At 45.4% G+C, this 15,886-nt stretch overlaps 6 protein-coding genes across 8 annotated transcripts; 4 read left to right on the top strand and 2 right to left on the bottom strand.

The window, feature by feature from the left end:
• Nucleotides 1-1,874: 1,874 nt before the first annotated feature.
• On the top strand, nt 1,875-4,347 carry LOC6497953. Of its 2 annotated transcripts, XM_032451753.2 has the most exons (4): nt 1,875-2,482; nt 2,548-2,967; nt 3,065-3,541; nt 3,662-4,347. In XM_032451753.2, the coding sequence occupies exons 1-4, from the start codon at nt 1,984-1,986 to the stop codon at nt 4,306-4,308; spliced, it is 2,043 nt and encodes a 680-aa protein (XP_032307644.1). In that variant the 5' UTR covers nt 1,875-1,983; the 3' UTR covers nt 4,309-4,347. The 2 variants fall into 2 exon arrangements, with proteins under 2 accessions (XP_032307644.1, XP_001961787.1); XM_001961751.3 differs by having other exon boundaries at nt 3,065-4,347.
• Nucleotides 4,348-4,383: 36 nt separating this feature from the next.
• Nucleotides 4,384-6,431, bottom strand: LOC6497573 (lactosylceramide 4-alpha-galactosyltransferase). The gene is made up of 3 exons (XM_001961752.4): nt 6,271-6,431; nt 5,649-6,212; nt 4,384-5,586 (listed from the first exon to the last, which is right to left on the bottom strand). Exons 2-3 carry the CDS (start codon nt 6,203-6,205, stop codon nt 5,004-5,006), a joined length of 1,140 nt encoding a protein of 379 aa, XP_001961788.1. The 5' UTR covers nt 6,206-6,212; nt 6,271-6,431; the 3' UTR covers nt 4,384-5,003.
• Nucleotides 6,432-6,742: 311 nt separating this feature from the next.
• On the top strand, nt 6,743-8,648 carry LOC116654946 (pre-mRNA-processing factor 40 homolog B-like). Its single transcript, XM_032451754.2, has 3 exons — nt 6,743-7,358; nt 7,417-7,649; nt 7,709-8,648. The coding sequence occupies exons 1-3, from the start codon at nt 6,940-6,942 to the stop codon at nt 8,596-8,598; spliced, it is 1,542 nt and encodes a 513-aa protein (XP_032307645.1). The 5' UTR covers nt 6,743-6,939; the 3' UTR covers nt 8,599-8,648.
• A 52-nt stretch (nt 8,649-8,700) lies between these two features.
• LOC6497954 (pre-mRNA-processing factor 40 homolog A) lies at nt 8,701-11,924 on the top strand. Its single transcript, XM_001961753.4, has 6 exons — nt 8,701-9,310; nt 9,369-9,601; nt 9,661-10,712; nt 10,778-11,140; nt 11,198-11,278; nt 11,338-11,924. Exons 1-6 carry the CDS (start codon nt 8,892-8,894, stop codon nt 11,629-11,631), a joined length of 2,442 nt encoding a protein of 813 aa, XP_001961789.2. The 5' UTR covers nt 8,701-8,891; the 3' UTR covers nt 11,632-11,924.
• A 79-nt stretch (nt 11,925-12,003) lies between these two features.
• On the bottom strand, nt 12,004-14,665 carry LOC6497572 (splicing factor 3B subunit 2). Of its 2 annotated transcripts, none has more exons than XM_001961754.4 (5): nt 14,552-14,665; nt 13,852-14,495; nt 12,825-13,791; nt 12,521-12,765; nt 12,004-12,459 (listed from the first exon to the last, which is right to left on the bottom strand). In XM_001961754.4, exons 1-5 carry the CDS (start codon nt 14,573-14,575, stop codon nt 12,090-12,092), a joined length of 2,250 nt encoding a protein of 749 aa, XP_001961790.1. In that variant the 5' UTR covers nt 14,576-14,665; the 3' UTR covers nt 12,004-12,089. The 2 variants fall into 2 exon arrangements, with proteins under 2 accessions (XP_001961790.1, XP_032307643.1); XM_032451752.2 differs by having other exon boundaries at nt 13,852-14,450; nt 14,552-14,652.
• Nucleotides 14,666-14,689: 24 nt separating this feature from the next.
• On the top strand, nt 14,690-15,879 carry LOC6497955 (histidine protein methyltransferase 1 homolog). The gene is made up of 3 exons (XM_001961755.4): nt 14,690-14,775; nt 14,847-15,390; nt 15,453-15,879. Exons 2-3 carry the CDS (start codon nt 14,875-14,877, stop codon nt 15,861-15,863), a joined length of 927 nt encoding a protein of 308 aa, XP_001961791.1. The 5' UTR covers nt 14,690-14,775; nt 14,847-14,874; the 3' UTR covers nt 15,864-15,879.
• The last annotated feature ends 7 nt before the right edge of the window (nt 15,880-15,886 follow it).

The raw sequence follows: 15,886 nt of genomic DNA, 5'->3' as shown, positions 1-15,886 counted from the left end.
TAAGTAGGTAGCCTCTTTTTTTTTTGGAATACAAAATTAAGTTACCGCAGAGGTGTTTAACCTGATTTCTGTTGGCCAATTGGCCCGTATCACATTCATTCAGAAAGACAGCCGCTTGCAGGACAGGATGATGTAGCAACAAATGGCACAACTCAGACCCTTTCAGAGGGTATTATAATTTTTTGATATCTTTCTGCAGAATTGCCAAATGAGAGCTCTTTTTTTCAATTCATGGATTTCGGAGGACCTAATGGACTCGTGGAAGTATATATCTCCACTCTGGGAGATCCAATCTTAAAGCGGACAGCCTCTTAACAATTATTGAACAAAGGCTGTTGATGGGTATATGTCAGTGATGATTCTTCGCTGATTTTGGAAATGTTTACTGTAAAAATAATCACTTTTTCCAATTTGAAGGCCGTTGTAAAAAACAAGCCAACTTTTCAGCACTTTTAAGCCAATATCTCAGGAATACGGCATCCGATTTAAAATCACCATTTATGAATCAGAGTTTCAATCTTCATTAATCTGCATTTAAATAACGGAAATATAGGGGAAATAAAATTTTCTCGATTTTTTGCTAAAATCATGATGATAATGAAAATTTGAAAATTTACGAAAATCAGGTCAAAATTTTTGTGGCCAGGTTTTGATTGATAATGATAGTACTGAATGATACAAGATCGGGAAGGTATAACATTTGCGAATCTGACAAATATTAGCCGAGTTATACACATTTTCTATTCCAAAAAATCAAAAAATAGGAAGTGCGTTTTTGATATTCTCAACTTGGCCAAAATCATAGCTTTGACTCACTTTTTTGTGAATATTTCAACTATCTTGCAACCGATTTAAAAGCGGGATACCATTTATGAATCAGGACTCTTATCCCCATCGATCTACATCAAAAGATTTGAAAAATTAAAGAAACAAATTTTGGGCCAATTGTTGGCCAAAATCATGATGTTACCCCTTTGAAAATTTACGAAAATAGGGTCAAAATTTTTGTGACCAGGTTTTGATTGAGAATGATAGTACTGGAAGATACAAGATCGGGATGGTATAACATTTGCCGATATGACATAAATTGGCGGAGATATGGTAATGACAAAGGCCTCTTAGGCCTTTTTGTTCTCAGGACGAAATTCTTGGGTACAGTCTTGGAGGTCCAACAGCAGGATGAGCAGCAGGAGGAGGTGTAGCAGGTGCTCTCCAGCTGATGTCCCGGAAGTTGCAGTAAAATATAGGATTGGACCCAATGAAGCAGCTACCCTTGTGGCGCACCTGACTTATTACAACAGAGTCCTGAGGGTACACAATTTAAGGATTAGTTATAGCAGTTTTAGTTTTAATAGTTTAACATTTAGTTACTTTTAATATTTTTTAAGAGGTTTGAATTTACAATAAATTTTATGGAAAAGAAATGAATTTGAGTTTTTAATTAGCTATCGAGGGAAGTGAAGGGGAAAAAATGGCATAATCATACGATGACAATTAATATTTTAATGCTGACACCCTGATAAATAAATGGTTACTAAACGAGGCTTAGTTTTTTCTTTTGAAGCTTTTATTGGTATAATTTATGAATCTTCTGCATGAACAGTTGCTCCTCAGAGATCTACGCCAAAAGTTAAAGTTATATATTATAGTGGCGTTTCGATCTCTTTCGCTGTCGAACCGATTTGTGTGCTCCTAATACTTGACACACATCCAGTCCCCCTCTGTTAAAAGCCGTCTAAATGGAACATTACACCGCCGAAAATAGCAAATAATCAGAGATTAGAGGAGAGAAACGACGACCAGGTAGCGGGCTGAGAAAAGCTGTTTCCGACAACCGCAAAGTCACCAGATTCCAGCATCCACAGCATCCGCACATCTTGGCGCACTTTTCATTCAACTTCGCAGCGAAACGCACGCGCGATATTAACAATCGGAGTCCGCTAAAAAACGAAGTGGAAGGAGTCGGCGCCGCGAACATATGGCATGGATATGGACATGGACATGGAGGCCATAAAAATGCTATCGCCGAACCGAACCGAAGCAGATCAAGCCAACCAGTCCCAGTTCAACTGCATATCCAAGTGCAATTGCAATATCAAACAGAAGAGGAGCAGCAGCCCCAGCAGCTTTGAAAGAAAAAAGAAAGTTATTGGAGCCGGTTGTTGCCGTTCTTCTGGCAACCTGGCGCAGCTGCCTTTCCTCGTCACCGCACTTTGCATGCTGATCTTCGAGCTAAGCCTGGTTCCTCCAATCCGCTCCATGTCGCCGCCAAACGAGACCGCCTGGCCACCCATGCGCCATTACGATATCTGGGGCGATGACTCTGCCCAGCCGGACAACAGGCAGGAGGATCTGCTGCCGGAAGAGGTGGACTTGCAGAGGCAACTGGAACTGAATATGGATGAGAAGATGGAGATGGATGAGGGAACATTTCCAAAGGAAACAATTTATCAGAATGAAACCACCAACAGACAGGGAAAGGGTAAGTTTAAATTATAAAATATTAACTAAAATTCTATAAACATCCTTGTTCCATTGGCTTCTCAGTGATCCACCTGTTTCCTGTGCCCGTGGATGGAGATTGCTTGTCCAATGATGGCCGCCGGATGGGAAACTGTTTGAATGCCTACGAGTGCCGTCAGAAGGATGGTCAAGCCAGAGGTGAATGTGCCATGGGATTCGGAGTGTGCTGCGTTTTTGTGGCCAACTGCAACACCACAATCTCCAACAACATCACCTACATTGTGTCGCCGGGCTTCCCCAGCTTCATGCCCAGCAACTTTAGTGGCTGCAACTTGCGGGTCAAGATGATGACTGACGACATCAGTCAGGTGCGGATTGATTTTCATCATTTCACCTTGGGACAACCGAATCGGAGGACAGGAGTCTGTGATGGAGATGCCTTTCAAATCGGTGGTGGACCAGGGGGAAATATATCACTTTGTGGTCAAAACAGTGGGCAACATTGTAGGTATAGATTGTATAGATTGCACCTAATATGTTAAGTCTTTAAACTAGAAGTAAGATTAAGATTATAACTAATTAATTTACTTATTACTTATAGTGTATTACGACGTAGGAGCACGAGCAACTCCAAGACAGTCCACACTATATGGAAGTCTGCGTCCTCTGAATGGCAGCAGTAACAGCAGCAACAGCAACACGACGGGAGATCGCTTCATCAACATTGATCTCAATCTTGCCAATCGATTCCTGCCACTTCGCATTTGGGAGATTAGCGTAGTACAGATCCCGTTCAGCCAACGAGCTCCGGCTGGATGCCTGCAATATCACACAGGAACCGAGGGCCTCCTGCAGACTTTTAACTTTGCCGAAAATGGCCGCCACTTGGCTAACCAAAACTATAGGATTTGTATGCGCCAAGAACTGGATATGTGCTCCATTGTGTATCAGCCCTGTGATCAGCAATCCTTTCGCATCGGCGGCGGCGGACGGATGGCAACACGGGGTGGTGTGAGCGAACAGGGCGCAGGAAGTCCACCAGCACAATCCGATATGGCAGGAGTAGGAGCAACAGCAGGTAATGTAGCCACGACTACGCCTGTCCCTACCTCCAGCACCCTAATGCAAATGCTGGCCAGTATGGCCAACTCCACTACCACGACCTTAATGTCCATGATGTCTGGTAACTCCACCACAGCTTCCAGTTCCAATTCGTCAGCAGCAAGCAGCAGCACCGCTGCAATGAGTACAGCTACAACTGCAACTACCACATCCACAACCCCCACTCCCTTGCGGTCCAGCACCGTGGCATCAACATCCACCTCTTCAGAGGCGCCTGCATCCTCACCAGCCAGCGACGATGTGGAGGGCTCGGGAGGTGAGGATGGGGAAGTTGGAAATGACGATGATGATGGCGGGTTTCTGTTCTTCCGAAGCCCGCCCACCACAGAGGAACCAGGCTTCTCACGACGCCCCCGTCCGGTTGGTGGAGGATCCAGTGGCGGCTTTGACATCCTCGGTTTCCTGCGCAACGCTTTCGATCTGCAACTAAGGAGGCGCAGCCGTCAAGCTCGGCAGTTCTTTAGCACCTGCACGGACAGAATAACGATGCCCTGCATCATTGAGGATTTTATTGGGACGGGTCTGGGACCGCTGCCAGGCTGCGAGCCCATCCATTGCGGCTCCCAGTTCTGCTCCTCGGGAACGTGGCCATGTCGTATTGAGAGCACTGTTACGCCATTTTATATTGGCGTCCATTTCGGTAATGGGATGGGAGCTGGGAAGGCCAATGCAGAGGATAATGTGGGAGCCTGTCTGCGCTATTCTCAGGTACAGTGTATGTAAGTTTTGAAAGATTCTAGACCCAAAATATAATTCTTAAAAGTGTATGTGTAAAAAAGTAGTCAATAGGTTTCATAATAAGTGTTCACAAATTCATTTTCTTATATTATTTCAGTATCTTATACATACAGACTTTTTAGTAGTGACCCGTTTACCTAAATATCCATAGAATGTATTTTTTATTCAATTGAAATATGTACACGGATATGCGATTTTGAATAAATTATTCGAGCGAGTTTAAGTATACATTTGTATTCAATGATATATGGAACTCTTTTTACATTCAATCTGGGCCAAACAGGTTGAGGAATACATTTAAGCCATTTTTTAATTATTTGTTCGTTGGTTAGGGAATACTTGTTTCCTATTGTATGATCGCACTAATGTATGATTTTCTATATTCTACATTTTTGATTTTTATAACTGCTGCAAAATGCTAAACGGGTTCACACATTTTTAGAAATATTCAAAATAATAATTGTGCTTACACAAGTCCTAATGATGTTATATCCTTGATAGTGATGTGCGTTTCCTTGATAATTGTACGACTTTTGACTGTTTTTCGTTTTGAGATTAGCAATTGTAGAGAAGCAAACATAAAACAGTAACATACCCCTTTAATGGGGGATATCTTTGGTAAGCAGCGCTATATACACATATAAAAATACAAAAAAATATTTGAGAACCCATCCATTACCCTAAAAAAAATCTCCTGCCGCCTTGTAGGCTCGAGGGCAGTTCTTTTCGGCGTATTTTGCGTAGGCGTTACTAGATCCGTGCTTAATGGGCAGCTTACTAGAGTGTTTATTCCACACATGCACCACATACGAGTCTTTGGCGCGGGCCATCGTCTCTTCCATTTTCTCCGGCTCGAAGAAGTCCTTCCACTGCTTCCAAGGAATAGCGTAAAATGCCGCCCGACCGAATACGGTGAATCCTAGGCAGCGTTTGCGATCTTCCTGCATCAGACGTATGTCATTTGTTTGGCAGATTTTCTGAGCTACTCGCGTAATGACACCCGGTCCGTTGTTGCCCCAATCCCTGCCGTCGAAGTTATGCTGAAAGTCGCGCAGGCAGGACTCGGCGATCCCATGTCCAAAGCCAGTCGGCTCTAGATTCATCACACCTGCAGCCAGGTGGGTATCAGACTCTGCTCCGGTATAATTGGGAGGAACTTCTTCCATGCTGCGCAGCACCACGACGTCCATGTCCAGATAAAGTCCGCCATACCGATAAAGCGTTAAATACCGCAGAAAGTCCGATATGTGCGAAAACAAATATCTGCAAATAAAATATTGTGTTTAACAACATCAGTCGCCTCACTTGGCGAGCGAGTTACTCACTTAGAACGAAATAAGCGACCGTCCTTTAGCCACTCCTCAATAGGCGTGGCAGCAGCATAGCTCCAAAGGTTAAGACGACGCAGATGTACATTGCTGTAGCTGAGGATTGCTTCAACCAAGGTCTGCGGATGGCTATCGTTATGTCTGGCTGTAGGGATTTGATATGTGGGGCCGGCAAATAAGACGAAAACTTGGAAATTCGGATTATGCAATGCTGCCGATTCTATTGCGCAGGCTTGGCGTGCAGTCAGCTCCAGCACCTTGTATCTATTATTCTCCTTTTGGTGGCAACTCGTCTCATGAAAGAAAATAGTCTTGCCGGGCGTCGGTTTTGGATCAGCCTGCAGCACATCATCCAAGAGGTCGACACCAACAGAACCCGTTGACTGAGTCGCCGACCGTCCTTCTCCGTCCATGAAGCAGAGCTGGTAGTCAGTCTGTCTGCCATAGGTCAGCAGTAAGCCAACGATCAGCAGAACGATAAGGGCCACAAATAACAGACGCAGTCTTCCATTGTGCAGGAAACGGGCCACCAACAAAGGCAGGCGCAGGAGCATGACGATTCTACAAACAGAGGGTCTATTTAGAATTCAACTGGAAGAAAAAAGATTTTGGTACCCACCGAATAACCGCTATTTAACTAAGTGTAAATCAGCACATCGTTTCACTAGATTAAATTAAATATAGTGGCTCATAGAATCGACAGCGTCTTTTAAGAACAGACCAAAACAAAACAGTATTTGTATGACCAGATGCCGTTAATGAAACATTGTATGTAAATATGGGGCGTGTTAAGATTACCCGATATCTCACTACGTCAGTTACATATATTTATAATTAAGGGCGTATTTACATTTTTGTGAAGCCACCAAATAAGTTTTATAATTTTAAATTACTCAATGTTAAAAATATAAATCATTTATTATTGAACAAACCTCTTTTCTTTATGTCAAATGAATAATAAAAATGAGATTCTCTGAACAAACTTATGTTTATAAAAAATAATTATAAATATTTTGAATTTAAATAAAAACAATTTCCCAAGGTACATTAATACACACCTTTCACGCAACCACCCCTGAAAAATAATAACAAGTTACCCACCACTAGGTAGCCAGGGAGGAGAAAATTATCGATAACAGCAAAATGTGTTGAAAGCGGCGTTTGCATTCGGAATTTGCGAGTTTCTTAATTATTTTGACCAACTTACGGTGTTTTGGCCGGCGCAGCGAACGTAAAGACCGGTAGACGTAGTACTGCTTTCACTCTACTCATATAGAACAGTTGTGAAATGAATGTTCCTCCTAGCGCTGGAAATGGAGCAGTCGCTGTGGTGGCGGGGGGCGGCAGGGGCATTGGATTCACGCCGCCGGCTGGGATGGTCCCTCAGTTTCCACCACCGGGATTCGCGGCACCTCCACCTCCAGAGCTAGCGGCTGCTTTTGGAGTTTTGCCATCGAACACGGAATGGACCGAGCACAAGGCTCCAGATGGACGACCATACTACTACAACCAGAACACGAAGCAGAGTTCATGGGAGAAACCAGAGGCTCTGATGACACCTGCTGAGCTGCTGCACAACCAGTGCCCCTGGAAGGAGTATCGATCGGACACTGGAAAGGTATACTATCACAATGTGGCTACCAAGGAGACATGTTGGGAGCCCCCACCGGAGTACGTTGACATGAAGGCCAAGGCCAAGGCTGAGGAGTAAGTTAATCTCTGACTAAATTGGTAAAGCGTATACTCATATATTGTATTTTTCCAGAGCTGCTGCAGCCGCCAAAGCGGTGGCGGCCATGACATCCTCCAGTTTGGCGGGCATGGTACCGCATGCTGCTCTAGCTAGTATTCTTCCTGCTGCCTTGCCAGCAGCCCCACGGATACCCACACCGGAAATCCATTCTCCCTTAACGCCCAGCAGTAATGAGAACTCCTCCTCTGCTCTAGATCAGGCTATGGCTGCCACATTGGCGGCCATTGAGGTTCCCCAACCGAATGGTGAGTGCTTTTTGTAGGCTCCTGACCATTTCGCTAATGTGTTTTACTTTTAATTCCAGCCAAGAAGGACGACAAGTTAGCAGACAGTCCCATGGTATTTAAGGACAAGCGCGAGGCGATCGAGGCATTTAAGGAACTTTTGAGAGACCGCAACGTACCCTCCAACGCCAACTGGGACCAGTGTGTGAAGATTATTTCGAAGGACCCGCGCTATGCAGCCTTCAAGAACCTCAACGAACGCAAGCAAACCTTCAATGCCTACAAAACGCAAAAGCTGAAGGATGAACGCGAAGAGTCGCGTTTGAAAGCAAAAAAAGCAAAGGAGGATCTTGAGCAGTTCCTTATGTCGAGCGACAAAATGAACTCACAGATGAAGTACTTCCGCTGCGAGGAGGTTTTCGCTGGGAATCGAACGTGGACGGTGGTGCCGGAACCCGATCGGAGGGACATATACGAAGATTGCATATTCAACCTGGCGAAGCGGGAAAAGGAGGAGGCGCGAGTGTTGAAGAAGCGAAACATGAAGGTGTTGGGCGAACTTCTCGAGTCGATGACGTCGATTAATCATGCCACCACCTGGTCGGAGGCGCAGGTCATGCTGCTGGACAATTCTGCATTCAAGAACGATGTGACCCTTCTTGGAATGGATAAGGAGGATGCTCTCATTGTGTTTGAGGAGCACATTCGCACCTTGGAAAAGGAAGAGAAGGAAGAGCGCAAACGGGAGAAGAAGCGAATGAAGCGACAGCAGCGGAAAAACAGAGACTCCTTCCGTGCTCTACTCGATTCACTGCATGAAGAAGGCAAACTCACGTCCATGTCGCTCTGGGTGGAACTGTATCCGATCATATCAGCCGACTTGCGCTTTTCTGCCATGCTTGGCCAGAGCGGCTCCACACCGCTGGACCTTTTCAAGTTCTACGGCAGGCGAACAAACTTATGTTTATAAAAAATAATTATAAATATTTTGAATTTAAATAAAAACAATTTCCCAAGGTACATTAATACACACCTTTCACGCAACCACCCCTGAAAAATAATAACAAGTTACCCACCACTAGGTAGCCAGGGAGGAGAAAATTATCGATAACAGCAAAATGTGTTGAAAGCGGCGTTTGCATTCGGAATTTGCGAGTTTCTTAATTATTTTGACCAACTTACGGTGTTTTGGCCGGCGCAGCGAACGTAAAGACCGGTAGACGTAGTACTGCTTTCACTCTACTCATATAGAACAGTTGTGAAATGAATGTTCCTCCTAGCGCTGGAAATGGAGCAGTCGCTGTGGTGGCGGGGGGCGGCAGGGGCATTGGATTCACGCCGCCGGCTGGGATGGTCCCTCAGTTTCCACCACCGGGATTCGCGGCACCTCCACCTCCAGAGCTAGCGGCTGCTTTTGGAGTTTTGCCATCGAACACGGAATGGACCGAGCACAAGGCTCCAGATGGACGACCATACTACTACAACCAGAACACGAAGCAGAGTTCATGGGAGAAACCAGAGGCTCTGATGACACCTGCTGAGCTGCTGCACAACCAGTGCCCCTGGAAGGAGTATCGATCGGACACTGGAAAGGTATACTATCACAATGTGGCTACCAAGGAGACATGTTGGGAGCCCCCACCGGAGTACGTTGACATGAAGGCCAAGGCCAAGGCTGAGGAGTAAGTTAATCTCTGACTAAATTGGTAAAGCGTATACTCATATATTGTATTTTTCCAGAGCTGCTGCAGCCGCCAAAGCGGTGGCGGCCATGACATCCTCCAGTTTGGCGGGCATGGTACCGCATGCTGCTCTAGCTAGTATTCTTCCTGCTGCCTTGCCAGCAGCCCCACGGATACCCACACCGGAAATCCATTCTCCCTTAACGCCCAGCAGTAATGAGAACTCCTCCTCTGCTCTAGATCAGGCTATGGCTGCCACATTGGCGGCCATTGAGGTTCCCCAACCGAATGGTGAGTGCTTTTTGTAGGCTCCTGACCATTTCGCTAATGTGTTTTACTTTTAATTCCAGCCAAGAAGGACGACAAGTTAGCAGACAGTCCCATGGTATTTAAGGACAAGCGCGAGGCGATCGAGGCATTTAAGGAACTTTTGAGAGACCGCAACGTACCCTCCAACGCCAACTGGGACCAGTGTGTGAAGATTATTTCGAAGGACCCGCGCTATGCAGCCTTCAAGAACCTCAACGAACGCAAGCAAACCTTCAATGCCTACAAAACGCAAAAGCTGAAGGATGAACGCGAAGAGTCGCGTTTGAAAGCAAAAAAAGCAAAGGAGGATCTTGAGCAGTTCCTTATGTCGAGCGACAAAATGAACTCACAGATGAAGTACTTCCGCTGCGAGGAGGTTTTCGCTGGGAATCGAACGTGGACGGTGGTGCCGGAACCCGATCGGAGGGACATATACGAAGATTGCATATTCAACCTGGCGAAGCGGGAAAAGGAGGAGGCGCGAGTGTTGAAGAAGCGAAACATGAAGGTGTTGGGCGAACTTCTCGAGTCGATGACGTCGATTAATCATGCCACCACCTGGTCGGAGGCGCAGGTCATGCTGCTGGACAATTCTGCGTTCAAGAACGATGTGACCCTTCTTGGAATGGATAAGGAGGATGCTCTCATTGTGTTTGAGGAGCACATTCGCACCTTGGAGAAGGAAGAGGAGGAGGAGCGCGAACGGGAGAAGAAGAGAATGAAGCGACAGCAGCGGAAAAACAGAGACTCCTTCCTTGCTCTACTCGATTCACTGCATGAAGAAGGCAAACTCACGTCCATGTCGCTCTGGGTGGAACTGTATCCGATCATATCAGCCGACTTGCGCTTTTCTGCCATGCTTGGCCAGAGCGGCTCCACACCGCTGGACCTTTTCAAGTTCTACGTTGAGAATCTGAAGGCCCGATTCCACGACGAAAAGAAGATCATCCGAGAGATCCTCAAGGAGAAGTCCTTTGTAGTCCAGGCAAAAACTTCCTTCGAGGACTTTGCAACTATTGTATGTGAAGACAAACGATCCGCCAGCTTGGATGCGGGAAATGTGAAGCTTACTTACAATTCTTTGCTGGAAAAGGTATACATATCGAGTAGTTTTATACAAACATATCTTACATATGATTATTTATTAATTTTTATTAGGCGGAAGCCATCGAAAAGGAGCGTATGAAGGAGGAAGTCCGAAGGCTGCGAAAATTGGAGAACGAAATTAAGAACGAATGGCTGGAAGCGAATGTCTCGGTGGCTGAACCGTATGAGAGTGCTAAGAAGCTAGTGGAGCACCTGGAAGCATTTGCAGTATATGAAAAGGAAATCGGGGTAGAAAAGATCTGGGAGGACTTTATTAAAGAGAGCGAGGACGCCTGCAGTCATCACCACTCGCGATCGCGAAAGTCAAAGAAAAACAAGAAACACAAAAAGCGAGTGCGTTCCACGTCGAGATCGGATATAGAAAACGAACTGGAGGTTGAGAAGTCGAAGCGGAGAAGATCCAAGTCGCGATCGGTTAGTAACACTCCCTGCTCTAAGCTATTATAATATTAATGTTATTCTCGCAAACAGCATTCCCTGAGTTCTATTGGAAGTATCGAAAGCGAGAAGCTTATGAAGAAGAAAAAGAAGCGCAAAAACAAACTGCGAAGCGTAAGTACTTTCTGATCCCTCTTCCACTGCTAGTATTATATTAAAATAATTTATTTCAGTCCTCCTGTGAGTCGGAGCTAGTTGGCAATCAATCCCCTGGCACTCAAGCTCTCCTGCAAAATGATCCCAACTCGCATTCGCCGGCTAAAAAGAAGAAGAAAGAAAAAAGAGCCAAGAAGGATAAAGATGGCAAGCGGCACAACCGACACAATCGCTCCACCACGCCCCTTAGTCCGACCCAGTCAATAGATTCGGCGGGATCACGCAACGAGGAAATGGCGCTTAGTGACGGGGAGCTGGAATCAAAGCGGGCGGCACTTCTGGCGCAATTGAGCGAGCAACTGGACGAATGACCATCGGACGGTCACTGAACCTTAGCCAACATAGACAACGTGTGGTAGCTCCAGCTCCCGATAAATGAGGTTCAGGAGCATCAGTCGATATGGGGCCAGGTTGCTGGACAAGCTTATCCTGGTCCCAATCTGCTGTATTTCCTTTGCTTTGTTAAGATCTAATTATTGTAATTTTTAGGAACGATAAGTTTGAATGTATAAATGAGAACTAAAGCAAACAAGTCAAGTTTTAAATTACACACAAACTATTTTGAGTCTCTACAGCAGAATAAATAAATTTAATTCAATGAAAATAGTTTTTTTTTCTAAATTTTCCTCCGAATCTGAAATTTTTTTAACTCTGCTGGTAATTGGAAATTAAATGAAACTCCATTTAGCTTACTATTTTTAATGACATTCTCAACTTAAATCTGTCCGACAATCGCACAAATGGGAAAGAAGCTTCTCTTGCAATACAACTAGAACTTGAATTCCTTGTACTTCTTGGTTGTCTTGGCTGGATCAGTTTGTTGACGCTTGCGCTTCGACTTCTGTCGCGCCACATGCTCTGCCAACATGTCTGACAGATCCTCCTTCTGCAGATGGTTCTGCTGTTCCCGCATCTGTTGCTCATACCGCTGAGCCATGGCGTCATTATCCATGTCCAATTCGCTGGGATCCAGTGCCAACTCCACGATGCCCTCTCGATCAGTGGTCGTCCTAACCGGCGGCTGTTTATTGGCTCCGCTGCCGGTAACGTCGTACACATGAGTTGATCCCATCATAGATGCGCCGATACGGTCCGTGCGCTTTTCCGGTAGTACTTGATAAAGAACAGGTGTCTCATTGCTATAAAAAATGGAAATGATTTGTTATGGTAATTCTTTTGTTTAAATATGTATCCGCTTACTCCTCCATCTCGGCTTCGATCTTCTTTTTACGGAGTTCAATATTTTCAGGTGTTTCCATTCCAGCTGGCACACTGGTAAGTCCGGATGGAGTGACAAGTCCCTCAACTGGTGTGACTAAGCCAGTCTCATCCTGCTGGTCGCCCAGGTCCTCGCCGTCCTCTTCTTCTTCTTCGGAAGACTCCTCTGACTCGGATTCAAGCTCACCCCATTGATTGCGCTCAATGTCGGCCTCGTCGATGCCATTCTGAAATTAGTTTTGCAAAGATTAATATCTTAATAGCTTAACAAGAATAGTCCATTTACATCCAAGTCCAATATATTCGTTCCGAACACATCTCCGTACAATGGTTTGCCATTTTCGTCGACCGGCGGCTTGCCCCAACCACCGGCATGGTAACCAAAGGAAGTACCCTCGGGGATAGGTGCATTGAGGCCAGGAATCTTCAGGTTGGGATATGAGGGAGGCGGCCCATAACGCTGCTGGGCAATCAACCATGGTGGCGGAATCTTGTGAGAATTTGGGCCCACAGGCATGCCCAAAGCAATGCGCAATTCCTCGGACAGATCTCCTGGCTTCTTCTCCTTCAGGCGCGTTTCGAACTCCTTTCCCTCGTAGTAGAGATCGCCATGAATGGTCATACGCGGCTTGGTCTGCCACTTGAAGAAGGCATCATGGAGTTTCTGGTAGTCGATATCGATCTTGCCCATCTTAGGGCGGACGCGCTCACGCATTTTGGCCTTTAGCGTTTTGGCATCTTCACGTTCCTGCAGGGATTCGCGCATCTCCATGATGCCCGTTTTCTTGATAAATGCCGGCAGATCAAATGGTGGCTTCTCAATGCCGCGCTTGCCTTGCAGGTACTTTCGTTTGAAGCACCAATGCCGCGGCACCTGTACAGTGTTTCTGTAGGCCTTCAGTTGTACTAAAAGCTTTGGATCTCTGGCGGTCACATCATGCATCTCAACGACATCGGGCCTAGAGACCAACTGCTTCAGCTCCGCCACACTTAAACGGGTTAGTTTCTTGAGCTTTCGTTTAGATAACTTTTCTTTATCCTCCTTGTGTTCATCATCATCGTCGCCGTCATCGTCTTCATCATCCAGCTTGGAATTGGCCTTTTTGTCCCTGGCAAGATTATCTGCATCGCTAGCTGATTTATCCTTTTCTGCAGGTTTCGGCTTGTTCTCAAGTTTAAATATTTCAAAGACGCGGTAGAACTGACGATACATAGGTGCTAGATCAGCAATGGTAATCTTCTCCGGCACATATCTGTGGATAGAATTTAGAATATTAGATAAAAGTGGATAATTTGTAGTACTCTTCACTTACTCTATTGTTACATTTTCGTCGGTAGCGTCCGCAGCCTTTTTATCCTTGTCTTTGTCGTCACTGCGATCCTTCTTTTTCCTGCTGCGGCTCTCTCTGTGTTTCTCCTTCTTATCTTTTTCAGCAGGTTGTTCATCATCACTTCCTGGGGCCTTAGCCTCCTCTCCTGCCTGTTCCGTGGCCTCATTCTCATCCGCCTGAGCCAACTGCTGTTGACGCTCGTGCTCCAGCTGCTGGCGGATCTTCCTGTTCTGCTTCTTGCGTTTCTTTTTCTTTTTGTTTTTCTCTGCCTTGCTCTGTTTGCCGGGCTTGGCACCTCCGCTGCCGTTGACTTGGTTCTCGGCATCATCATCGCTGTCCTCACCCACATCAGCGTCCTCGCCGTCAACACCTCCCCCGCCGCCACTGCCGCCTTGCGAGTCGCCGTCTACATTGTACTCGGCCACGCGCTGATCCTTCAAAGCAAGCACGTCCTCCAGGGCCTTGGGCAGCACCAACTCTTCAGGTGATTTATCACCATTGCCGCTTTCCTCTGTAGCTTCGCCGGCATCACCGTTGCCGTTGCCATTTTCATTCCCATTAGCCGCAGCGTTTTCGTGCTGCTGCTGGTCGAAGCGGATGGACATCAGCGGCGTTGGTTGGCCGCCCTGGAAAAGTAAGCACTTAGGCACGAAGCAGCAACATCTTTACTTCAATAACTCACCTCATTGTTTGCTTGGTCCGCCATAAATAAAAATATTGTTAAACAGCCTCAGATCCACCAGCGAAAAAACAATTTTAGCGATGAGAAAAGAAGAAAAATACTAACTAATTAAAAAAATACTATGGACATCGATAACAAATAAAGTATCGATGCATCCTTACGATAAACAAAACAAACGTGGTTTCATCTGAAAAGTTTATTTATTTAATTAAATAAAAAAAGAGGTATAAACAAATTAAATAAAATTAAACAATTACAATTCTGATTATAAGAAAGTTCGTGTTTTGAATTTCAGCGCCAAAAACTCATCACTCCCTTGAATTATGTTTAAATTCAATTTCGATGTGGAAGCGGAACCCTCAGAAGATGCTGTAGCCGTTAAAAATCCTTTTGAAGAACAAAACGAGGATGCCGAAGATAAGGATGAATTAAAAGACACCCAGGAAATAGTTTGGTACAAGTCCTTTGAAGTCAAGGCCCCGGAAAACTTATTATCCACACTCGATTTCTACGAACTTAACGCCAAGGATTTAGATGTGGGAAGAACAAAGTTGCGGCATTTAGTAGCCGGCTTTCTGCTCGAGGATATAAGATCCCAATCTGGTCTCGAAAATCTGGATATAAAGAAATCTGAAGACAGCCATTCCGACCTGTTAGCCGGGGTGTATGAGGGCGGCGCTAAAATATGGGAAGGCACATCCGACCTGTTGCAATATCTGTCCGAACAGATTAAGGATTCTTTTTGGCAGGACAAAAGAGTCCTTGACTTGGGCTGTGGTTCAGGACTACTGGGTATATATGCCATGAAACTAGGTGCACATTCGGATTTCCAAGACTATGTACGATCAATAAGGTAAGAGTGTAGCAGATATGCTATAATTTTAACATTGAATATTTGCAGAACAAGGACGTTTTGGAGTATATTACATATGCCAACATTTTGCTAAATTTAGACGAAGAACTTACGGAAACTGAAAAACTAGAGTACTTAGACAAGAAGACAAGCTTGTATTCCGGGGACTGGAGCCATTTTACGGATCTGACTAAGGAGTCTGAGAAATACGACGTTATACTCACATCGGAGACTATCTACAACATAGATAACCAGCAGAAGCTATTGGACACTTTTGCTAGTCGTTTGAAACCGGAGGGCATCGTGTTAGTTGCCGCAAAATCCTACTATTTTGGCGTGGGCGGTGGTCTCGATCAGTTTGTGGAAAAGATCACAGAGGGAAATGTCTTTCAAAGCGAAAGTGTCTGGCAGGCGGATGAAAACTTGAAACGTGGAATTCTGCAATTGAAATTTAAATAAATTTGCTTGTTAAAGAGTTTTCA

The sequence above is a fragment of the Drosophila ananassae genome, chromosome 3R (assembly GCF_017639315.1).
Source record: "Drosophila ananassae strain 14024-0371.13 chromosome 3R, ASM1763931v2, whole genome shotgun sequence".
Classification (NCBI taxonomy): domain Eukaryota; kingdom Metazoa; phylum Arthropoda; class Insecta; order Diptera; family Drosophilidae; genus Drosophila; species Drosophila ananassae.
Note: the sequence above shows the minus strand (reverse complement) of the source record. Positions and strands in the feature narration are given on the sequence as shown.